General features: G+C 43.9%; 10 protein-coding genes across 10 annotated transcripts; 5 read left to right on the top strand and 5 right to left on the bottom strand.

Annotated features, from left to right (window-relative positions):
* The first annotated feature begins 222 nt into the window (after nucleotides 1–222).
* On the top strand, nucleotides 223–1,218 carry BDR25DRAFT_307593 (uncharacterized protein). The gene has a single exon (XM_033690866.1). It carries the CDS (start codon nucleotides 328–330, stop codon nucleotides 928–930), a length of 603 nt encoding a protein of 200 aa, XP_033540543.1. The 5' UTR covers nucleotides 223–327; the 3' UTR covers nucleotides 931–1,218.
* Nucleotides 1,219–3,983: 2,765 nt separating this feature from the next.
* Nucleotides 3,984–4,763, bottom strand: BDR25DRAFT_154944 (uncharacterized protein; the record flags this gene model as incomplete). The annotated part of the gene is made up of 2 exons (XM_033683956.1): nucleotides 3,984–4,559; nucleotides 4,653–4,763. Coding segments are annotated over 2 exons (687 nt in total), but the record flags the coding sequence as incomplete, so codon positions are not given.
* Nucleotides 4,764–5,313: 550 nt separating this feature from the next.
* On the bottom strand, nucleotides 5,314–6,421 carry BDR25DRAFT_272589 (inorganic phosphate transport PHO88). Its single transcript, XM_033687317.1, has 4 exons — nucleotides 6,248–6,421; nucleotides 6,165–6,185; nucleotides 5,973–6,112; nucleotides 5,314–5,887 (listed from the first exon to the last, which is right to left on the bottom strand). The coding sequence occupies exons 1-4, from the start codon at nucleotides 6,265–6,267 to the stop codon at nucleotides 5,493–5,495; spliced, it is 576 nt and encodes a 191-aa protein (XP_033540541.1). The 5' UTR covers nucleotides 6,268–6,421; the 3' UTR covers nucleotides 5,314–5,492.
* A 548-nt stretch (nucleotides 6,422–6,969) lies between these two features.
* BDR25DRAFT_307590 (cysteine proteinase) lies at nucleotides 6,970–10,386 on the bottom strand. The gene is made up of 5 exons (XM_033690865.1): nucleotides 10,060–10,386; nucleotides 9,706–9,789; nucleotides 9,279–9,647; nucleotides 8,578–9,226; nucleotides 6,970–8,527 (listed from the first exon to the last, which is right to left on the bottom strand). The coding sequence occupies exons 1-5, from the start codon at nucleotides 10,135–10,137 to the stop codon at nucleotides 7,290–7,292; spliced, it is 2,418 nt and encodes an 805-aa protein (XP_033540540.1). The 5' UTR covers nucleotides 10,138–10,386; the 3' UTR covers nucleotides 6,970–7,289.
* A 160-nt stretch (nucleotides 10,387–10,546) lies between these two features.
* Nucleotides 10,547–12,193, top strand: BDR25DRAFT_297517 (50S ribosomal protein L5). The gene is made up of 3 exons (XM_033689011.1): nucleotides 10,547–10,811; nucleotides 10,862–11,548; nucleotides 11,601–12,193. Exons 1-3 carry the CDS (start codon nucleotides 10,582–10,584, stop codon nucleotides 11,722–11,724), a joined length of 1,041 nt encoding a protein of 346 aa, XP_033540539.1. The 5' UTR covers nucleotides 10,547–10,581; the 3' UTR covers nucleotides 11,725–12,193.
* Nucleotides 11,902–13,120, top strand: BDR25DRAFT_106517 (SET domain-containing protein). Its single transcript, XM_033683505.1, has one exon. The coding sequence runs from the start codon at nucleotides 12,079–12,081 to the stop codon at nucleotides 13,012–13,014; it is 936 nt and encodes a 311-aa protein (XP_033540538.1). The 5' UTR covers nucleotides 11,902–12,078; the 3' UTR covers nucleotides 13,015–13,120.
* A 2,830-nt stretch (nucleotides 13,121–15,950) lies between these two features.
* BDR25DRAFT_244861 (uncharacterized protein) lies at nucleotides 15,951–16,160 on the top strand (the record flags this gene model as incomplete). Its single annotated transcript, XM_033685864.1, has 1 exon — nucleotides 15,951–16,160. A coding segment is annotated over one exon (210 nt), but the record flags the coding sequence as incomplete, so codon positions are not given.
* Nucleotides 16,161–16,399: 239 nt separating this feature from the next.
* On the top strand, nucleotides 16,400–17,333 carry BDR25DRAFT_307588 (glutathione S-transferase). The gene has a single exon (XM_033690864.1). It carries the CDS (start codon nucleotides 16,508–16,510, stop codon nucleotides 17,159–17,161), a length of 654 nt encoding a protein of 217 aa, XP_033540536.1. The 5' UTR covers nucleotides 16,400–16,507; the 3' UTR covers nucleotides 17,162–17,333.
* A 528-nt stretch (nucleotides 17,334–17,861) lies between these two features.
* Nucleotides 17,862–18,635, bottom strand: BDR25DRAFT_245063 (uncharacterized protein; the record flags this gene model as incomplete). Its single annotated transcript, XM_033685871.1, has 1 exon — nucleotides 17,862–18,635. The coding sequence occupies one exon, from the start codon at nucleotides 18,633–18,635 to the stop codon at nucleotides 17,862–17,864; it is 774 nt and encodes a 257-aa protein (XP_033540535.1).
* A 216-nt stretch (nucleotides 18,636–18,851) lies between these two features.
* On the bottom strand, nucleotides 18,852–19,414 carry BDR25DRAFT_362501 (uncharacterized protein; the record flags this gene model as incomplete). Its single annotated transcript, XM_033696582.1, has 5 exons — nucleotides 18,852–18,980; nucleotides 19,026–19,133; nucleotides 19,174–19,187; nucleotides 19,276–19,337; nucleotides 19,398–19,414. The coding sequence occupies 5 exons, from the start codon at nucleotides 19,412–19,414 to the stop codon at nucleotides 18,852–18,854; spliced, it is 330 nt and encodes a 109-aa protein (XP_033540534.1).
* Nucleotides 19,415–24,010: the final 4,596 nt, after the last annotated feature.

Raw genomic sequence — 24,010 nt, 5'->3', positions numbered from 1 at the left:
GTCTCACCTTTTCCATGAGGGGAGTGACCGCTTCGCCGCGAAATAGCTATGAGACTAGGTAGAAGCCCTTGCATGAAGATGCCTTTTGTTTAAGTGAACAAATTCAGATTGAGAAGGCAAGCTGGATGATGACTAAAAACGGGTGAAAGTGTCACGTGATGATTACCCTTTATCGATATCGGGCCAACTTCGGAAGCCTCAATTACTTTACAACTGGAAGGTGTCCACATCACCCTCTGCACCCCAATACCCACCAGTTCCCATAGAAGCCTCAGAACACCCAATCGCTAGATTACTGCGAGCCTTAAACTCTGTAGCAGCTTCGAAATGGAATCTCCGGACACATTCACCCTCCTCCCACTGCAAATCGACCCCCAGACCAAAGCCATAACTGCGACAGGCACAGCTAGCAATGCCCTCACTACCGAACTCCAAATCCTCAACACTCTCCACCGGTCCCTCCTCTCGGTAGATACTGCTACCGGCACGCCTCCACCACCCGTCCCCGTCAACCCTAAACGCAGCGCGGCAATCAGCAAACTGCGCGAATCCGGCAACGCCGAGTTTCGTAAACACCAATACCCCTCTGCCGTGCGCATGTACTCTCTAGCCATTGACATGGCACTCGGACGGCCAGCCTGGGAACCTTCTGGGTTGGTGCGAGAGGAGGTTAGCGGGTTACTGAGTAATCGGGCGCAGGCGCATATGAGTATGCAGAATTGGGCGGAAGGCGCTGTGGATGCAGAGGCAAGTGTGGAGATGAAGAAGGTGGGGAACGCGAAAGGATGGTGGAGGAGGGGGAAGTGCTTGTTCGAGATGGGGAGGTTGGAGGAAGCGGAAGTGTGGGTTAAGCAAGGATTGGAGTTTGAGGCCACTGAGCAGGATCTTTTGCAGTTGAAGGGGGAGATTGAGAAGAGGAAGGGGAAATAGATAGAACATGGAAACTTGCGAAGGGAGAAGGAGTTTGGTTGAGTGTGTGTGCATGTGTGTATGTGTAGGAAACGGTTTCTTTGGGAAAGTGTGCATTGCGAGGCGTTGGGTGTACTTTGCTACTGAATGGCACGCTACTTTCACCCCTATGGACTGAGCCACTTGGTAATTCTGGAATCAGCTCTGGTCTTGTCTTACCATTGCTGGAAATGAAATATCCCTCGAGGTCTAACCCCTGTATTTATTTCGCATTTCGCCTTGTCCCCCGGAATTAGATCTTGAAATGCATTTAAACTTTTATGAACCGTGTACAATCTCCTAAACTCTGCTTTAACTGCCTTTTGTTCTAGGGCTACGTTTAGACAGGTTGCAGTTGTAAGATCAGGTGTAATGCACTGTGTCGCTTCCCCTCTCAGCTCACTATGACATATTCAACCACAGTTTGCATTTCACACCCGCCAATAGGAATATTTATATCGCTTTCTGAGTCTCCGAACTCTTCTCTTCTTACCCACTTCACTTATCCGCAAATCTTGTACATGAATTTTCTCATGGTGATCAAATTTCAGTGGAATGTAAAGCGAGCAGTTTGGAGCATCTGGTCCTTTCGGATACTTGCTTATAACGCTGTTCTCTTCATAATATCCCAGTTTGTTATTCTATGCCCTGCTGTAACTTTCCATCTTTTCCATCTTCTTATTCTTAGATACTCAACGCGGCTATCCGTACGGAACAGAGAAGGTTTGAGGCTGTACGGTGTACTGTACTATTTAAGCTGCTTATAAGTACTAATTACAATAAATGGATAAGAGAAGGTAACTAGTAGCACACTATAAGAGATAGATTAATAGGTTATACTGTACTGTACAAAGTATAACAGGCTATTTACAGAGTATCTAACCGAATTAGAAAAAAGTAGTAGAAGTAAAAGTGAATTACTTCTTCTTTTAAGTTATAGTTAGCTAGCTTAATTAACTTGCTGCTTACTACTTTATTATATAGCTTGTTTTTTAATAGCTTTATAGTCCTAATTATTACACGTAAGAAGTAATTTTTATTAATTATAATAGTTTATTAAGCGTGTAAAAAACTCCTCTTACACTTACACAAAGTTACTAGAATAGTAAGAATGTTAAAAGGCTACTTTGTGGGGTGTTGGTTAGAGGACTTAGCTTTACTACTACTACTACTGAAGTGTCACGGTTAACTAGGACATGCATCGGACTCTCCGCGGAGAGCCCTCGTCGCGTGCCCTAGTTGTAAGGCCAAGATAGCTTACGCGCGACAGGTATATATACTATTCTGTACGCAAGATCAACTGTTGGTTGATTATTCGCACCTTTTTGGTTGTATTGGCGCAGTGGTACAGAGCTCCGTCCTTACACTAGTACATATAAATATATCCTTTCCCGGACCCCTGAGTCTCCTCAAGGATTCGTCTATCCATACTATCCTGTATCCCCTTCTGCGCTTCATGCTTCCTATACACAGTGCTCTCATAGTAACATACTAAAAAAGTAATACAATAAAGTGTATAAAAAGGCTAAATAATGGTGTTATAAAGTTTTTTAGTAAATCAATAATAAAATATATAAGATTAGCATAATCTGTCCGTACGCAGTACACGCACTGCTCTGATCTGCACAACCGTACGACCTAATCACGTGACCTAATCACGTTGTAGTCGTACTGTGCCTGTGCGGACCTTGGCAGGAGAGATCCTAATACATAATCTCTCCCACCTAAGGCCTAGATAGAACAAGAATGAACAACCAATAACCCCCCCCATATCCATGGACCGTACGAAAGTGTACTTACGGAATTGTACGCAAGGCCCGCTCACCCCGCGCCTGACCGTACGAGGAAGTCCATTCAACATAATCTACATTAATTCCTAACTACTCTAAGGCCCCTCTACGGTTACTAAGTCTTCTGCACCTTCTATAGCTATGCTACACCATTTTTTTAACCTAAAATCCATATAAACTACTGTAAACGGCTAGTATTAAGGCTTTATACTTAGTTACTATGCTTATAACCACCTCTATACTTATTAACTAGTACTAGATGTGATTTACTGCGGTACTGTTCAGCCGGGTGTACTAACGGATAGTCGTGTTGCAGATACTCCTTTGCCATTTGAAAACTTCTCTTCGACACCTCCAATCAGGACATCCAGCGCATATATCTGAGAGACCTAGGACATAAAACCCACACCTCCGCTTTTGGATATACGCCAATATCAGCACCACACAATTCGCGAACCCTGAGACAGCTATAGGCTTAAGACCTCGTTCCTATTGAGCAGATCTTTATACACATGAAACACACAAAGCACGCGGAACATCCTAGCAACCGCGACGTGAAGCATCATCGAACTCATCAAACTGCGCGGATTATGGACGTCGAGAAGAAACTAAGCCATCCACCCAACCTTAAGCTACGTCTAAAATAGGCTTAATAGAATTGTTAAAGATGTTTCTCGGCTGTCTGGATGAAGAGGTATCATTTACGTGGACTACTAGAATTTTGGATAGTGAACGCTAAAAAGAACCCCAATTTCAGCGCTGTTTTGTATCTATGGGGTGGGAGGTTTTCTAGCCCGAATATAAGTTATACTATTATTGGCTTTGGGAATGAAGGCGATGCGATTTCTACTTATCGTCTTCTTTTAGACAAGCTAAGATAAAAGAGTTCATCATCTATGTCTCTGAGATACCGAGACTCTGAATCATGATGCAATATGAATAAATTACGACCGGGCAGGACCGGGTCTTGAAAAATTATCTCAGGAAGGTGTGGATGATGAGAAGTGGAAGGAATCTTAGCTTCAGCGCTCCCTCGCAGGGATATACTAGGGGATTTTCTGGTCTCCCACAATACGGAGATGTTTGGTCGATAATCCACGGGATTGAAATCTACAACCTCTCAGTCTTGCCCGGTGTTTCTTCAGCCCTTCACAAGACTGCTTCTTTCACTTCCCCTTCATCTATCCCTTTGCCACCAACCCACTCCTCCTCCCCCTTCCCTAAAAGTTCCTGCACAACAGGCCACAATACCCGGTCCCAGGCCGCATACCCCTCCTCATTCAAATGTACATGATCATCCAACATGTCAGTCCCAATGGTCTCCCTTGCCTCCACCCACTTCACTCTCTCCTCCTCCCCCGCATCTCTTAAGTCTTTATTCACCTCCTCGACGACCCTCTTCAAAATCCCATTACACTCCTCCACAATCACATCCCTAACATCCTTCCTCCGAAACATATCACAGGCTACAATGCACCCCTTCGGCGCTAATCTCAGACACGCTTCTAGGAGAAGACGATAGGAAGTGATATCCTGTGCGCGAAACGGTTTGCAGGGACGCAAATTATTCGTCCCGGAAACTAACACAACGGCCTTAATCCCATGCCCCTCTCCCTTGCCGTCACAATTTTTCCGGAGGAATTCGTACAACCCCTCCGCAAGCCTCCACACCACATTCTCATTCTTATCCCCCCCGCACCCCGCATTCCACGCTGACGGCAATTTTGCTAATTCCGTGTTCTTGCCGGTTGTTTTTAGCCGCTCGAGCATGGAGTTTCCGAGATAGAGGGTGGTGATTTTCGAGGTGTTAAGTAAATTTGGCTGGGAAGTGAAGAGATCGTCGTGGTTTGCGGATCTGGGTTCTTGCGGTGATGGAATGGGCAAAGGAGGGGGAGGGGGGAGGTTTAAGCGCACGGTGAGTTCTGGGACATGGATGGTGTGGTGGGTGGTGTGTGAGCGAAGCTTGTATTTGGCGGAGGTGGTGAGTTTATATTGAAAGTCGGTATCAGAGAGTTCAAGGAAGGAAGGAGTGTTGAGAGGAGATAGGGATGGAGGTTGAGGTAGGGTTTGGAAAGACATATCTGTAGATACAACCAGGAAGAGAAGGGCAAGAACAAGGGAAAAGGAGATAGGATGGAACTACGCAGGGGAAGTTTGGTGTTGCGATGCAAGGAAAGCTAAAGTACTTCTTTTACCATAAAATGTTCTTACGGCTGCCTGAAAGTATCCGCGGAGTCATTCCTGGGATTTAGCTAAGGGTAGAGTAAGTCTGGCTCTTTAATTAGATTCAAGGAAGAGTGGCGGATTCATTCCGGTGAGCTTCAAGGAGGGAAATCTGCGAAAATGCAGGACGTGGAAAGGGCGGTAGGGCTGAGCTGGAAAGACTCGGCAGTGACTATTCCATTTCGGCAACCTTGCAGCCATCGCGTAATTCACCAATCAATCATGCAGTAATGACCCCAATGTCCTTTTGCTGAAAGATCGCATGACAGGGATCAGGGAAATGGAAGTTAGAATAACAAGTATGTAGGTTTCAGTGGCTCGGAAACGTGTTCACAAAGTCAGAGGACAGGAGCGCGAATCATTAGTCTATGTAATTGTACAATTCGTAATCGCGGACGAATTTCTGGTGCTAACACAAGTGGGGAATGCTCCCAATTGATGATCTAGGATAAGCCAATATAGTCTTAATCAAGCAGACGGATCACTTGAGTCATCTGCTATATGAAGTAGAACGAAGACTCTTGGGAGTATCTACTCATCCTTAACGCCCCCGCGGCCGGCCCTCTCAGCCGCCTCAATGCTCTTCTTGTCCGTCTTAATCTCCCCACCTGACATGGCGCCCATAAGGCCGCCAGCCGCTTTCCATGGCCTCAGCAAGTCGCCCGTCGCGGATTGACCCAACAGGTGGATCTTGATCAGATTGCCCTCGAAGGCCCCCTTGAGCGGGATGATGGATTGGATGAGGAGTGGGTTCGTGTACTTGAAGTAGAAGTGCATGACAGCCATCATGCCGATGCCCATCATCTGCGCCTTGAAGAGCGCCTTGAGTTGCTGGAGATCGTAGGCTTTGACGGTGGTGGCAACGAATTTGGGGTCTTCCCCGGAGCCCATGGGGGCGGGTTCGACGTACTTGACGACGGTCATGTCTGGGTATGGTTAGCATCGCGCATTTCTCAGACTTCCAGTAAACAGAGTCTATGTGAAGGAGCTGGAGCCAGGTCGGGGACGTACCATTCTTCTTGTTTATCTGCGCCTGCACGTAGAAGTAGATGCCGGCGATGATGACGTTGGAGAGGACGTAGAGGGCGCGCACGCCGTTCAGGACGTTCGGGTCGTCGAAGGGTATCTTCTTGGAAATTTGCATGAACCCCCTACACAGATCTTAGCTGCAGTCCATAATCAGGCTACAGGAGATGCGCATACAAGATAATGATGAGGTTCGTCCTACAAGAGTCCAATTATTAGTAGACTGTCACGGCGGTCCCGGAAAGCTGGGGACTACGTACACCTGTGGATTGAGTGCCATTGCGGTTGCCTCCGTTAGTGGATGCGAAAGGAGAACTTATTAACGGGACACGCTACAGCGGAGGCTCGTTGAGTCTTTATGGGGGGGAGGAACAGGAGGCAGACGCGCAAGGAGAGTGAAGGCAAGCGTCGAAGCGGGCTCTGGGTAAAAGTTGTGGGCATGGGTCTTGGCTCCGCGAAACCAAGAGGACACCTTCCAAACAAGGGTGCGTACGCTAGCCTCATTTGGACCTCGACCTTCGAAATCTATCCAGCGCTTTCTCTGGACACATGGTACTGTTTTCTGTATCTTGTTTATTGATGCGAAATAGAATATCGAAGTGACCAGGATGAAGCCAGATGACTCCCCCCGCGAGTGCCGGGATTCCTTCTCTCAGTTTCTCAAACCCATCAGATTCAAAAACTCCGTATCCTCCCTCCAGATTCGCGTTTTAAACGATAGACAAGTAGTTAGGGAAGTGATACGGAGACGCCCCTCCAATAGGGTATAGTAGAGGTTTGCTGGCTCTTTGGTAAGGGTGCACGGTCGGTAAATCTGCTAAGTAGGGTGAATAATTTTGCTACCTTAACCTACCCTCTTAGCTTCTCAACCAACCCAATTAATTAGGCATAAACCGAAGCCTCAGGCATTACTTGCAGGTGGAAAATTCTTCCTATTCCAAACATTGCCTAATCACCATACACATATGGAATAGTAGTGAACAATGCTCGATCTCATTGTCATGGCTAGGCTCAGGGTATCTACTCTATCCCGTCCTATCCTATCCTACCTATCCCACCTATCCATGCATGCATACGGAACACCAAGTCCCGGCCATATGTACAATACAAACGCCTAACCGTACCCATATCCACAATGCAAGAAGATCCCAACTCCACTCCATCCTAGAAACTCCATGTGCAGTCCAGGAGGCCACCGACAAAAAGAGGGCATACAAGCATGCAAATGCAACGAACGCTAACAATATACAGACGCACAAGCGGGATTCAGGATCCGCACCAACCGCAATTTACCCAACTCCCTCACATTACCAAGCACTCCCGATCCGGTCTACTCTTCTCCTTATGCTTCCCCTTCTCCTTCTCATGATTCCCCCCAACATCCCTAGGCTCCCGGCTCTTACTTCTCAACCTAATCTTCTCCTTCCCCTTGTCCCTCTTACTCTTACTTCTCCCAATCCTCCCACTCGCAACATTCCGACCAGCATATTTCTCATGCTTCTCCTTCACGGGGCTCTCATTCCCGTCACTACCTTCCTTACTTTCAACTTCATTAATAACGATAACGGGGTCATCTGCACCCCCTCCATCCGAGACTTGGAGTTTGTCCTTACTACCTCTACCCGTCAGCCTTGTAATTGTAAGACTAAGTCTGCTTTCACCAGCCTGACTGCTCGGACGACTCTTAGTACCCCCACCCATCCAGTTCTTCGAATTCCGTCGCGAAGTCAACAAAAACCCAGCCTTTTCTTCCGCAGGGGTGGTGGGTGCCGTGCGGCCTCTTGAGCCGCTGTGCATGCTTCCCTCCAGTTCTTCGAATGCTACGCTGCTGCGGTGATTGCTAGACATGCTGCTCCGACCGATTGGTTCTTCGGAGTTTGCGGATTCAATGTGGAGGAGGTCGGTGGAGCCGACTTTCTCCCAGTCGCCGGTTTCGGTAGTTTCGGCGTCTGTAGTGGTTGCGTCGGTTGAGGCGAGGGTTTCTTTTGAGGGATCGACGGAAGGAAGGCCGGATTGGGCTTCGGCGTAACTTGGGGGATCCCCTCTTGATGCTAGCTCTTCATCAATAGGCTGGACCTGGAAGAAGAGGAGGTATGGAGACTCGGATTTTAGAGCCTCCTTGATATCGACTTCTGTGACGCGTTCTTTGGCTAGATCATCGAAGCGGAGCCACGAATCTGTGACCTCCACCGATTGTGAAGAAGAGCTTCCAGGGCGGACGGGATTTGATGGACTACCGTTTGCTCGAACAAGGGAAATATAATGGCCTGAATCGACCGAAACTCCGCGATGGCAAACAATGGACTGAAGAACGAGCTTGAAGTTGCCAAAAAGAGGGCCGACCTCGTCCATGCGATCATCGGAAATGAAATGGGGGAGGCCAATTTCGAGGGGAATATCGATGTAGGTATCCAGGCGTTTTGGAGAGCCGTTGGTGAGCATCATGTAGCGCTTGAGACATATTCCAAGAACAGGACGCTTCGCGGAGAAGTGAGCGGCGACCTGTGCATCAGTCTTTGGCACGTTATCGGTATACCAGGCTAGATCGATATTAGTAGTAGAAGTCAAGCTGTAAGATTGATCGGCATACGTATCAGGCTGAAAAACTGCCACGCAGGCATCATGACTTCCTTACGAAGCGATGCGGAGCGTGGCCGGCCTGCGGAGCTGTTGTTTAGCATCTCGTCTAACAGCCTCTTCTCGTCGAACCGCTTCTTCTCGGACGGCTCTCCGTGTGGAGTGTATCGCTCGCTGAAAATGCTATCTGCTCGTCGACGTCCGTCAAGAGGTCTGATGGGTGAAATAGGGGTTAAAGCAACAGGGCTGGAGACGGTCGGTGAGTTCGGTGCCGACGATACCTCGACCGCCTCAATGTGCAGGATCTGGCCTTTATCGGCATCCCTATCGAATGACCTGAAGGAGCCCACAGTATTTTGTCTTTGAAGGTATCGCTTAACCTCAATCCGGTTGTTGAAATATGTTTCAAGACAATCTTCTAGAGTGACAGTCTTATCTCCCTCTTGCTCCGGAATGGCAACTTCCAGCAACCTCTCATTGACAAACTTGTGATCGTCCTCCTTGTCTTCCCTCCCTGTGTGATAAATGTCCATCTTGAGAGTCAGAAGTGGCAGTTCGAGAGCGCCAGTGATGAAAGTGAAGGCCTCGGAAGCATCCTGCTGACAGAGTTGGGTAGCTTCTTCCCAGCCGCAATTTCCTAGCGCTTCTTGGAGATGTTTGGTCTGTTCAAGATAGTCAGCCAGGGCAACGGCAGGTCGCAGACATTACCCTCACAAGGTCTGTTGTAATGAGCCGGCCAGCCCTCAGTAGATTTACCCACAGGCGTAGCACGGCCGCAAGCTTCTTCCGTGGCTCGTCGTTGAAAGTGTCAAACAGCATGGCCTCAAAGCTATCCAGCCTGGCGAACATGGCGAAAAGCAGTGCGTCTAAATAACACGTCACCATGTTCCGGTTTTCGGCACCCAGCATCTTCACGTTCGGATTGAAGTCCTTCAAGATCCCCTCGAATGAGTCGTTCGCCAGGACGAGCATATCGTAGGCCTGATCGAGATCGTTGGGGTACCTTGACAAGGCATATTCAGCCTGCGCATCTCCGAGCCTTGTGATTCCGGCGGCATGGAGTCGCTGGACAAGCATCTTGATCTGCACCTATGGGTTAGTAGTGGCTTCCAGATGCCTGCGATCATATTCCTAAACGCACCTTCTTTTCATCGTCTTTTTCGGTCAACTTGAGCTCTTCGTTGGAGAATATAGTGTACAGGTCGGACGGGACGACTGGTCGAGACTGCGGGGTAACATGGTCAGAGGAAACCGTTGTGGATACTTGAACAATAAATGGCGTCACGTCTGCGTAAGGGGGTCGCTTCCGTAGAAATAGAAAGCCGTCACCGGCTGAAGGCTGCAGCGCAGCGGGCAGCTTGTGATACAGACTCAGAAGACTGCTCGGTCGCGGGCGAGGGCGAGGTCGAATTGTAGCAGCTTCAGGGCCTGGGCTGTCTGCAGAAGCTAATTGATGCAGGGAAGGAGGTGGGGGGGTGAGGAAAGGCTGGAGTACTTTACTGCGCGCATGCTTGGAGCCGCGTTTCTCATGGTGCTTGTCTCGGCGACTGAGGAACCTCGAGACGCCGTTCATGATGGCCACGGTAGGTGTCGACATCCATCAAGCAGCGAATTGCGCGGCTGAAATTGCCTGGGGCGGGAGAAGCGGTAGGGCAACGGCGGGGTAGGCAGCGGGATTAGAAGAGGAAGACGGCGAGAAGAGCAGACTAGAGGGCGAAATAGAACAGCACGATGGACATACCAGTCCGCCAGCGAGAGATGACAGTGGACAGCGGAGGGTCGGGGAAGCAAAGACAGACAATTCTTCGGCGGGCGGTTGTAGTTGTCTAAAGCGATGGTAGAGTTGAGCAGCTGCATCCTGGCTGCATTGGAGGCAGGGGGCAGTCATTGGCAGAGACTAGTCTAGGGTCAGCTGATCCCTGCACCTTGGCATTCCGATGGGTGCCAAAATTTACGGATGGGTGGTAACCAAACATTCACCACAACCACTTCGTTACGCGCCCATTGTCCCCGACTCATGGCATTGCGCGAGGTCCCGTGGCGGGTTGCCTCCGTCTTCTGTAGGCATGCGCGGCCTGTCATTGCCGCATCGCGACCCTGCAACCGCCGCAATGCCGCAACGGAAGCCTTCGAAGAGCTTGAGTCGTCGTCCTCCCTTGCCGTCCCTCCGCCATCATCATCCGCCGAGATAGCCAAGGCCTTCGATCCAGTTGCGCGGAGTAGAGGGAGAAAGCTTCCGCCAAGCAGGTACTCCGCCCGCATCCATTTGGAGAAGCTGCGATTGACCCTCTTCGCAGATACCAATATCGCTCGCCAAAGTACTACCGCGGCCCCCTCCACCCCCACCAGCCTCCCCCAGTGTCCGACCCCTCATCGCGTCTCTTCCAGCCCGGCCCATTCACCCTCCCCCGCCTAGAGCAAACGTACCAGAGCACCATCGCCTCTGACCTGTTAACCCTTACCTACACCCATGTCCCACCCGGCTACAGAGCACCTGTTAAGCCCCAGAGATTACGAGAATGGGCGGGAGATTCGCCATATTACAAAGGCCGGCCTCTGCGTGGCCCCCGTGGTGGCAGCAATCTACGGCTCTTGACCCCTCCCGCAACATTCCGCAACATACCCGAAATCACCAAAGTGACGGTCCACTCTATGGTACCTGAGGCCCAGGACAACAGTGCCGTTCTCCACGTTGCCGGCATGATTATTCAGGCAATAACCAATGTCCGAGTAAGGAGTCACAAGGCGAAGCATAATGTTGTTGGGTGGGGTCTCCGTTCGGGCAAGATGGTCTCCATAACAGCGAACGTAGAACGGGAAGACACATTCCACTTTCTAGCGAAGCTCGTTGATGTGGTCCTGCCGCGGATCAAAGAATGGAGGGGTGTGCCTGGTTCATCGGGAGATAATAGCGGCAACATCACCTTTGGCTTGACCCCAGATGCCGTTGGGCTGTTTCCAGAAATCGAGGCCAACTATGATATGTGGGTTTGCCCCGCTAGCCACCGCATTTGTTGTCACCTGACCGCTATCTAGGTACCCCCCCAAGATGATACCCGGTTGCCATATCACCATACACACATCTGCAACTAACGACCGAGACGCCCGATTACTGCTCCAATCAATCGGCATTCCGTTCTACGGAAAACTGGTAAACTAGGCGCGGCCTTCTGCTGCCATGTACAGAATATGTAGACATGAAACACATTTATTTTTAGATTAGAGCCCTTGAACAAAGGCATTACTTCCCCAAACGTAGTCCACTTCTTTGTTCTTTGAACCTCTCTACTACTTCTTGTGGCTTCTTTGGATCCTACAATGCCTTTTCTTCTCAAACAAGGCGATTGTCGCCTTCACCTCGTCCTCATGTCCCTGTACAAACAGCTACACCGCGACTTCTCGTTACGTCTATCGTTCCTTCTATACCTTGTTAGGCACACCAAAACAGCTCCAAACTTCCTTCCCAGCTAATTTATATTCACCATCTGCCCTGCAAGGTTCAGTATCACAAACCATGACATCCATACGCTCCCCCAACGCCCGTGCCCGCACATTCCCCACCAAGCGCACCAGGCCCGCCTTCAACCCAGGATCCACTTTGAAGACCGGTCTCGCAGCGCCAGCATTGGAAAAATACTTCTGGTACACAGGGTCAGACAAGGTAACGCGCCTCGCGACAACCGACACCATCGTACCAGAACAAATCAATACGTATGCTTTCAACAAATGCGACTTCGCGCGCCTTCCCTATCCGTCTAGTTTCCCACCAAGCCGCGTCTGGCCCCCACAAACCGCTTCTGACCTTCTCTGCGCCCTCGGCACCGAATGCGATGATTGTGTTGGCGATACTTGCTACACCGACGCGGCTTGCTATAACGCGGACTGCATCCACACGCTAGAAAACTGGGATATCGCGACGAGGGACTGGACAGATCATTTTTCGCTGCAAATGACTGCTAGCTGCGGCATCGGCGTGTTCACCAAATCCGCTTTCAAGAAGGGCACGGTATTGGGCTGGTATGCTGGGGAATTAAAACCCCCAAGCGTCTGTTTCGATAACGACTATCTCATGGAACTGGAAATCGGAATCATCCCCCCATTGTCCTACTACCATCGCAACGGTCTCACGAAAGCGGGAGATACGGTTATTATTGATGGACGGGGCAAAGGGAATTGGGTGAGGTTCGTTAATCATAATTGTAGCCCTTGTTGTATGTTTAGGATAAGGAGGGTTGGGGACGTGAGGATTATGGTTGTGGAGGCCGTGAGGGATATTTCTGTGGGAGCTGAGTTGAGTGTGGATTACGGGAGGAATTATTACGGAGAGGAGACAGTTAGGTCGTGCAAGTGTGGGGCGAGGAACTGTGTGGGGGTGAGGAGGGAGGGAGGGGGATTGCAGAAGAAGTTGAGGGTTAAGAGGTGTAAGAGGGAGGGACCGCCAGGGGAGTAGGTATATTCCTGTGCTCACTTATTCGTCTATCTTCATATTCTCATTTTGTCTGTCTGTGTCTTGCTTGCCTCAACTTCTCATCTTCCTTTCTCATTTCGTCACGTTTTTTCACTTCACGAGACATTGTTGGAAAACAGCTTGTTATGCTATATGCACACACAAGCACGTCTATTAAACATTCCCTCTCCAAAGCTCGCACCAAGAGCTAGGTATGTACATACCCGAAGCATTGTACTCCCCCTCTGGCACGCCTTTACCCCTTCCTATACTTTGCCTCAAGCCCAATATTCGTCCTCAACACATCCTCCACCTCCTGATCCGCCGGCTCTCTCCTTTCTCTCTTTTTCACAAATTTTCCAAGCACCGTACCATCATTCGCAATCCGCCATATCTAGACTCGGTGTACAACTCCGTATCGTGTGATCATGTCGGATACAATTTGTGTCTCGTCGCAGTAGAGGCCGGTGGGATTAGGATTGGGGTTGGAGGTAAAATTGGGATTTAATAGGGTATGGTATAGAAATAGAAGTCGAAATGCGGGGATTAGGGGGTTTAGATGCAGGTTTCGAGGTCGGCGATGTGGTTCTAAGGTAGGTAGAGGGTAGGGTGGGCAAGGTTTGGAGGTGCGGGTTTGGGGGATTTGATGGGGTTGGACTTATGACAATGGGAAGACCGGTCTTGCCAATAATCAAGGGCTATTCAGAACAGCTATCAGAAAGGGATGATTTGGCTTGGTTTTCTACACCAAGTCGATTTTCTCAGCTACGACATACTCAGAGGATCGACCTCGTTGGTCTAGTTTTGTCTAATTTGAGTTTAGTGTGTTGGTATCCCTATCAGGGTGTTAGGTCAGTCGCAAACAAGCAGGAGATTAAGCATTCTCGAAGCCTTCCTCATATGCGTGCATATTTGGCGAGGCGGTTGATCGTGGATTAGGATTCCACGTCGGGAAAGAGGTGGATATGTACGGCTCTGCTGAGTCACCGAGACACACTCGGCTCAATTTACCGAGCTAGAGCCTCAAGTGAGTTCTTTCAGCCGTGATAGAGATCTAACATCCGTCCCCATGTCGCGAGCCACCCCAAGTTCCGAGCCACCTTCCTAATTCAGACTCCTAAAGAATCTATTACGCAGTTTAATAGAGCAGTATTCTATATCCTACTGTTTTATAGCCCTTTCTCCTCAAGGACAATGACGCGCGACAAGAATTTAATAGGTGTTAGTTACGCTGTTGATCGTTTTGTTCACGCTATTAATCGCTGCTTTGCTTGCCCACCACTGCTAAGTCGCGAGCGCATGGGTGCCTTCTAAGAATGGAGTATTAGGGGAAGGGCCCTTTTAAAAAGGCATACAATCTTAAGCTTTAAAGCGTATTTCAGCTAAGGACTGTGGATTCTAAGAGTTTTCTGCACAGATTAAGCGCTGTTTTAAAGCAGTGTGACGTAGTGTAGCACTTCGCATAGTTTAGCGAGCTGCTGTTATTAGTATTAGATTATATTGTATCTTAGTCCTCTTAAGACTAGCTGTGGCGCATAGAGGCAGGATTCTAGAAATATCTATGAATATGTGCTGTTTCTATTTTTGTTACGTGTTCCTTGATTGCGTTTCCTGTAGTTGCTTAGAAGTTGTCACCTACTCGTCTAGTCGCCATCACCCAATTACCACAACAAGTTAACATGGACAGAGCCAGTCAGGTGTTGGCACAAGTCATACCTCCCGGCGTGCCTAAATCATTCTATACCCTAGCAGATTCTAGCAATGCCCCTCACACCACGTAGGACCTAGCTATTCTATAGGAGAATATCTACAACGTAGATAAAACTAGTGTTATGCTTTCTAAACTAAATTCTGTTAAGGTTCTAGTTAGTAAGAATAACTAGCAAAGCTTTAGAGGTGCGCGTGTTAAGCAAATAACAGTTACTGCTATTAAATACGTAAGTACTAACAGTAGGTATCTAAACTTTATAATAATTTAGCTTGTATTAATTTATTAATCTAACTAGGGCACACACTCTACTCTAAGATAGCATTATGCGTACTTAGCAGTTATACTAACTTGTACTTTAGCTTGTAGTAGCTTAAGCTTGTATTTAACTCTTAGACTAAAAAACAAGCTAACTAAAAACTATGTATACTAATATATAACAGCTTTAGAAATTATAAAACTCTAAGGATTTTAGTTAAAAACAACGTTATTTTATACTATATTCTCTTACACATCTTCTACAAGCTTTAGCTCTATAACATCTTAGTGTTTAGTCTACTAAAGGTAGCTTACTACGACTAGGTTAAGTAGCTAGAGCAGGGATATATAGAAATAATTAAGAAGAAGCATTTCACCTATCTTTACAGCCTTGTAAGAGACTAGACACTCAAGCCTAGAGACATACAAGCTAGATAGGCAAAGGCTAGCCTTTTCTCCTTTAATCTAGACAAGGTACTTAGTAATATACTAAAACCCTTGCTAGATTAACTACTTTAAAAACTAATAAGGTAAAGGCAGCATCTGTAAAGCCGCTAGTCCTTACAAAGGATAGTGTACTGCAAGGCTGGAAGCGGCTTGTACTACGGTCCTTACGCGCAACAGGTATATATACTATTCTGTACGCAGAATTAACTGTTGGTTGATTATTCGCACCTTTTAGTTGTATTAGCGCAGTCGTACAGAGCCCTGTTCTTATAGCATCTTGTTTACAAGACTAAGAACTATAAACACCTGTAACTTTAACTATAGTAGATGCAGTTACTTTACTGCATAATCTAATTAAACAGGATGCTTATATAGTTAATAAGACAAGCAGACAACGCTTGCAGAGGCGTATACAGACGCTTACTAATGCCGCCTAACTGCTATTTACTAAACGCTCTATTCTTAAAGAGCATAATTAATTCTTAGCTAAAATAAATAATAAAGCTAAAACTTACTAACTAAGCTAGAGATTATAGGGACAGCAAGAGTAATAAGCAATAAAGACCTTTTCCAGGCACAAGCAGAGCGTGCTACTAAAGACGCTAAGAAAGAGGCTAAAAGGATTGCAAGAGAGATAAAGAAAGCTGTAAGGGCTACAACAGCAGCCGAAGCTACCATAGGCAAGAAGAGGCGTGGTCAGAAGCGGAAGAGTGCTGTCCAAAAAGCTGGGAGGTGAGGTTGAGCAGAGTGGCAGATGACATCAGCGCCCTGTATGTGACATCGGCACCCTATACATGGCATCGGCACTGGCATCGGCACTGGCATCGGCACCATACACAGACATCAGCGCCCTGTATGTGACATCGGCACCCTATACATGGCATCGGCGCTGGCATCGGCACCGTACACAGAAATCGGCGCCCTGATTTTATTGTATGTTTACATAGCGATGTGATCCTTGTACCAGTCATTGATCAAACTTAAGTACGCGAAATTCTCGCAGTTGATGCTAGAGTGCACACTTCAACATATACCTTTATTCCCTGTCGATACTTCATCAATAAGTTCTGGCTGTACCAGGAAATGACTTCGGCACCTTCATTAACTCTTTGGTATTCGCCTCAAGCCTGTTCCATCGCGCCGCAGATTTTGCTCATCGAGGCACAGCTCGACTTTCAACTTGTTCTTGCCAAAGTCGACATGGCTGAAGACGAGCGGTTTACGGAGGAGTTCAAGGCTCTGAATCCAAAAAAACGAGTGCCAGTCTTCAAAATGAACGATGAAATTATAACGGAGGTTCCAGCGATCGCAACTGCCATCTCATCTTTGGCGCCTGATCGAAAATTTCTTGGACAAACGGTTCTGGACACTATCCGTGTGTATGAGTGGTTCAATTATCTCGGAGGAATGGTACATGGTCAAGCATATGGCGGACTCTACAGGCCGGAAAGACTCGTTGATGACCCGAAGCTACACGGTGCCGTTCGAGATAAGGCGGTAAAGAATCTCGAACAGAGCTTTGGGTTCATTGAGCGCAAAATGAGTGCGTCTGGGACCACTTACGCGGTGGGAAATTCTTTCACTGCGGTTGATGCTTACTTGTTCGTGTTGTATCGCTGGGCAGGAGCGTTTATTACGGACTTGAACGCCGAATTTCCCTATCTTTCAGCCTGGGCAAGCAAACTGTTGGAAAGGAAATCAATCCTCACCGCTCTGGAGATTCACACCGGCGTATAATGTATGCTACGCTCGCATCTTCTTGATTTTTGCAATCAGCGCCAATATCATGGTTCATCTGCTATTTTCTGTTAGACTTGAAAAATGACTCTCTGAGGAGCTATTTTGGTGTTGATTGAGGCTATATATATACCGACAGGGGTGCGAAAGAGGGTAAATAATACAGTTTCCAGGCTCATACTTTCTCTTTTGGCTGCGAAATTTCTATCTATACGACTTCTGATCGATGCCTTCAACAACAAAGCGCAGGACTCTACACTACGCAGTTCCAAACCAACGGCCGAATTTATTTATATCAAAGCGACACAGTAGCATGGGTTCTGTCAAGTTGATTAGGAACGGCCAATTAATGCCTCCCAGGAGATCTCGCGAATCCACCGTTGCATTTGCAGCGAGCGACCGGCCGCAAAATTGAGCCCCATGTCCTGTGTTTGGGTTCCTATGAGTTACTATAATGGTGAGGGTGAGTGCGTGAAGGTGGTGAAGCGGAAGATGCGATGGAAATCTTCCCAGGGGCGGTGAGAACTCCGTTGCTGATAGCCCGGGAGTGATTTCCAGCACCTCATGGTAGCTTTAAAGGGCACCCTCCCTAACGAACAGTACAAGGACCGCAGAAAATTCATCTAAGATTATGCGTATTCTACCTGCTTGCAATAGTCGACACGTCATACCCATCCTTCGACGAATCAGTCGTCCTCTATCATTCCCGGTGAGCAAGTACAATACCATTTTCAGAAGTATCGAAGCATTGCTCTTCCCCATTGATAGTAGTAGTTTCTCTGCTGTTCCACCTATCCATATCCCCCCCTTGCTTGACAACATCAGACCGAGTAATTATGCGATACTTCTCTTCGTCAATTGTGGCAAGGTTTGACTCCGTCACTTTCTTAGACGCGAGGCCGTAGAATTCCTGAAAACTCATGATCATCGGCCGCCAACAGTCAGGATCAATCCTATTGGCGTGGCCAGCCAAGCGCAGATCATTCCGAACATGTGTTCGGAGAACTTTGACTTCGATCGCTAACAAAATCCCCTTCCGATCTGGCAGATCTTGCATCAACTCCATCTTGTTCATTAACTCGACTTCCATCTGCACTGGACACTCGGCGATGCGTGGCGGCTGCACAAAATCCGATGCCTGCTGTGTCAGACCAGAAAGCCTGAACTTGTCGTTGCAATAGTCGTATCCAAGCATTTGCTTCACTGGAGGGACATCGGGGGAACCAGTAGTTTTCGCGATCGGATTGATATAGTGGACCATGTCGTCACTAGGAAGGTTGAGAACGCATTGACTTGTGCGCAACAAGTTGATCGTAGTTTGAGACATCGAAGCCAGTCCCAGGACGCATCGGTGGCCGAGCCACCAGGCTGATGACATCGGCCCAATGTTGGCAGTCCCATCCTCGTTCTTTGTCGTAATCAGGACTACTGGGGTGCCCCAGTACATAATAGCAGGGGTGATAATCGAGTGCATGTCCGTCATATTGTCTTGAAATAAGCGATAATCAATTTAAGAGATGTAGTTGTAAAAGAAGTCCGGCAAAGGTGAGACGGTATCTCAACGTTGATCTTTTTTACTTCGAAATCCCATAAGTTTCTACTATATATATTCTTAGAAATCCTAACCGGACTGTACCCGCATTGTTCTATATATGGCCAATAGAATCGCGTAGTGAGATAAACTTGCATTCTAATTGCCTGGTTTTAAAGCAGCGTTTCTAAATTCAAGCGGTTCTTTGTTCCAGATATGGCCAATAGGGAGCGCATTGCGCAGAAGGGGTTTTATAACGCATTGTAGCAACAGATCCCAACATAGCCACTGGCTGTAACATCGCATAGGTACACATAGCATTATTCGCCATACTGTACTACTGAAATATTGAGTTGATGGCCTTAGAAAGCTCTGCGCTGCTTGATATGTCGATGCAGTAGGTACCCACCGACAGCAGGGTCTAGTAAAGTTCGGCGTTCTCTGGCAGTGGTGTCTGCACGGTCACAGCCTTTGTTGCCACAGCTTTTAGCTTGGCTTGCTGACAGACAGTAAATTACAAGTTAGCTGCTTAGCTTAAATATTCACGCTAGCTTGAACCGTCATTCGTTAAACTAGCAGGTACCGATCGGCGTGGCGACAATAAGTGAATCACCCTCGCACGGCAGCCATAGTCTTAAGGTTAGCCTGTCAACGCAACAGGATGGGTGCACCCTTTAGATACCGCGATATTATAGCTATCAAAACTGGATGCAGCGAGGCATGGACAAATGCAGCAAGGCATAGAACAAAGTAGTGTGTATATAAGCAGTAACAAATCTCTGCCTTAGAGGGCAGCGATTTGTCTAAGTCTTTTACCTAGATCCTAACCATTCAAGGTCTGAATAGACTACGTTAGATAAGAGCAGTTTAGCCTATCTTTGTATGTATTGTACATCTTTATTTTTAACACTCTTACATGTTTTTAGTAGAAACAGTGTTCTAGTAGTATGAGAAGACAATAAAACATGCTAAAATCTATATTAAACTAAGCTAACGTCCCCCTCTGCGTGGCGGAAAACCCACCGTGCTGGAAAATACAAGGGGTACTATAACTTTAGGCGACTATAACTCTGCGCGCATATTAAGTTATGCTATTGTAACGATTCGCATGAATCGTTCCATCTCGGGTTGCCCGACGAGCTGATATCCAAAGGGTCCTTGTATCTGCTCCAACCCTGCCCTGGCCCCTGCTGTACCTCTATTCCCCTAACCATTTAGTTGCACCTCACCCCTGTAGCTAGGTTAGTAGTTTTCTAATATCCTTTTATACAAGGCCTATAGGTGTTAATAGCATTCATAGGTTTCTAAGTCCCTACGCACTTCTATATGCCTTAAAGTAGATTTATACTGCATTTAGACCTGTTGTCTTACCTATGCTATTACATTATATTAAAAAACTTGCTTTTGCTAGTAATAGCTTTATTAATAATATTATATTAATTATTTATTTAACAATGTCTAAGTCTAAGATATAATTAATTTAGTTTAAGTTTTAATTTTTATATACTATTATTGTCCGTACGCAGCAGCAGCGTCGCGGCCTGGATACGAGCGATCGCGCACGAGCAGGATCACGTATCTATGTCACATAATGCTCGTGCGCGAACCTCTGTGCGCGAACATCTAGATATCCCCCCTTTCCTTTATACAGAGAAAAGACAAGAGTAATAGAACTAGAAATATATTACTTTTACTTTACCTACCTTATACACTATGTACACTATACACTACTCTTACTTTTACTACTTAAGTGCTTATACTATAAGCAGCTAGCTATTAAAGCTTATTTAACACTAATTAGTAGTTAATTTAATTAACTATAAATTAGTAAAAGTAATAATAAAGTACTTATACTTTATAAGGTACTTTATTTTATTACTTATTTTTTAAAAAAAGTAATAATAAAGCACTTACACTTTATAAAGTACTTTATTTAGTTACTTATTTTTTAAAATAGTAGATTAATCTTTTACATTATATAGTAAGCTTTGCTACTGTATAAAGTAAAAAGAAAATAGTGTAAGACGTACACTAAAGCTACTAAAGCTGCACAACCTAGTAGCTAGATAATAGCACATTAATTTTTTATATTATATAGTAAGCTCTACTACTATACAAAGTAAAAAGAAGATACTATAAAGTGTATACTAAAGCTATTAAAGCTGCACAACCTAGCAGCTAGATAATAGCAGTACCTGTGTAATTTACTAAAAAAGTAATTAACTATACTATTATAATAAAATCTTATTAGTAACTAATAACTCTATATAATAATAAAAAAAATAAAAAATAATTTTTATTATATAAATAACTTATAAAAAATATAAGGATATTAAAAGTAACACTATAAAATAAAACTAGCCTAGAGTACTAAAATAATAAAATTAACATGTTAGAAGCTCTAATAAGCTTATAAACTTAATTATATATAAGTTATATAATTACTAATTTATATATAATAACTTAGAAAGGCGCTACTTTTTTAAGTGTGTATATAAAAAATTTTAAAAAATAAACACTATAAAACTTCTTAGCACTTAGCTATGTGTTTAAAAAAAAGCTTATATAAGTGCTAAAAAATAAAAGAATTACACTATAGCTAGGTACTAAAGGTACCTAAGCCTAGAAGCTATATAATATAGCATAAAAAAAAGTAATTATACTAAAAAAGCTTTATACATAACCTTTATTACTATATAAGGCTTTACATAAAAGTAGACTAAACATAATGCTGCTATTAACACTAAACATACTAGCATTACCTGCTTCTACACCTTAGCTAGCACTACACTAATCACTGTATAAACAATACATGCCACTCTACCTAACGCCTGCTCCACACCTTTAATTGTACACACTACCGCCTGCAGTAGTGTATGCACTACTAATACCACCTGCACAATCTATACTACATTACAGCCTGTACAAACTTCTACTCTAAAAAGAAACTACTAAAAAAAAACTTTTAGTAAATAAAATTATATAATTTTAAAAAGTATAAAAAAAAGATAATAACTATATAAGTTAACTATATAATATTTTTATAAATAAAATAAAATTTTTTATTAATTTATGTTAATAGCTAGATATTTAAAAAACTTAGTATATAGACATTTTTCTAGATATTTTAAAAAGTTAGGTAAATATGTACTATATACATAACATAGGCCTTAGACATAACTAGAAGCATTTATATAACACCTTAAGTAGTTACTTTAACACTAATGTAAACTATAGCTAGTACTAGATAGACTAAATAATAATAACTTTTACATAATACTAATAAAAAAACTTTAATAAGAGTTTATATAAAGCTTTTAAAATAATAATTAATAAGCTTACACTTATATAAAAAGCACTAAAAATAAAATTTTAAAAAGATGTTTTACTATATACTACTATTATATAAGCCTGTTAAGAATAACTAGAACTAGAACATGCTATATTTACTATTAAGCTTTTATGTAAAGCCTTATTTAGTAACTTATAAGCATTACTTTAAGTTACTATAAACTAAAAAGTAAACTAATACCTCTAGAAACTGCCTAATGTATACTACATAAACTACTAATATAACTTTGCATAATAAGAGTCTGCATAATAAAAAGAAAGCTTCCCTTTATATAAAAAAAATAACATAAAAGATCTTTATTTAAGTTTAGGCTACAATCTAGAGATAACTATACATAGATAAAGAAGTGCTTTATCTGCTATAAAAAAATATTAGTTATTAAACTACTCTTATAATAACTATATATAAGTAAAGAACTAGTATGTTACCTTATATAAAGATTTTTATAATAAAACTTTATTATATAAAGCTATTACTTTATACATCTAAGACTTTAAAAGTTACTTTAAAAAAAAATAATTTACATAATATAAAGAAAATAAAATAAAAAAGTAAAAATGCTAAAAAAGCTATTAACTACTTTACCTTTACTACTTATCTACACTGTGCAACAAAAAAAGACATTTATAGCATTAAACTTAAAAAATATGCTAAGCAGTTTATTCTTAATAACTAATACTATATAGTATACTAAGGTAAACTGTCATGATTGTGCACGAGTAAGGTTATAGAGCTTTACAGAGGTCTAGTTTAATTACTACGTAAGGTATTATAGTAGGTACAAAACGTTGTGTAAGGAACAAAAAAGTTTAAAAGAAAATTAGTAATTAAATACTTAGCTTAAAAGTTTAAGTGCTTTAAGTATAAATTAAGCCTATTTTAGGTTTAGTTAGTGTTAAAGCAGTTTATGCTTAAGTTTATGTCTATGTTATGTTATATTTATGTTAGACATGCACTAATAATACTCTAGTACACATTTAATACAGTTATATCTAGGATCTAGAGAGGATACTGTAACAGTACCCCCCCTTTTATTAAGAAAGGAATTCTTTACATTAGTAGTTCTAGCATTAAGTTGTCTTTATTAGGGTATAAGTTTAGTTTAGATAGGTATTAGGCATAGAATTAAGTTACTACAGAGTTTTTTTATAGGGCTTCTATAGGTTTCTATAATAGTTTGTTATATCTAGTCTATTTTATAAAGTATTTATAGATATATTTTTTTTTATTAAACTAGATCTATTTAACATCTTCTATAACATATTTTAGTTTATTATTTATAATAACAGGTTTAGGTAGCAGGTTTAGCTGTCTAGGTAGATAGTTAGATTTAAGGGCTACTTAGCGCAGCAACAATACGTAGAACACAGGGTGTATTTTTATGCTGTTAGGTAGGATTAATTAGTAAGTATGTAATAAAACTATATAAGCTACTATAAAGGGGCTAAAGTTCTTTTAATTAAGTTTCTTTAATTATTAGTTTATTTAGATATTTCTAGTGTCTAGCTAGACCTTCTTACTAGCTGCATACACAGGGGCAGAGGTTTAGAATTAGTTTATGTACTCTTATTAAAAAGCTTAAGCTTATGTAAGCTTTTTATAAACATATTTAGATATGTTTTAGATCTTATTAATAAGTCTATTTATATTTATTACTTATATAAATTAATAAGTTAGTTAGGGGATATTTATAAGTAGTTTAAATTTTATTTAAGAGTAGTATTTATAGTTTGCTAAGAATAAAGATACTTATGTTAATTTAAATGTTATGTTATTAGCTTTAAACTATGCTGTAGCTAACTATTTTACCTAGTTATCTTACTAGTAGTTTATGTACACTTATAAAACTTATTTTATTATAGTGTTTATGTTCTTAGTCTAGCTATTAGTCTCTAGGTAAAAAGCTGTAAATAGATAAAGGATAATTTAAAGCTATTTACAGAGTTTGTCCTAAAAGGCTAAGACA

The sequence above is a fragment of the Lindgomyces ingoldianus genome (genome assembly GCF_010093535.1).
Source record: "Lindgomyces ingoldianus strain ATCC 200398 unplaced genomic scaffold BDR25scaffold_56, whole genome shotgun sequence".
NCBI lineage: Eukaryota > Fungi > Ascomycota > Dothideomycetes > Pleosporales > Lindgomycetaceae > Lindgomyces > Lindgomyces ingoldianus.
Note: the sequence above shows the minus strand (reverse complement) of the source record. Positions and strands in the feature narration are given on the sequence as shown.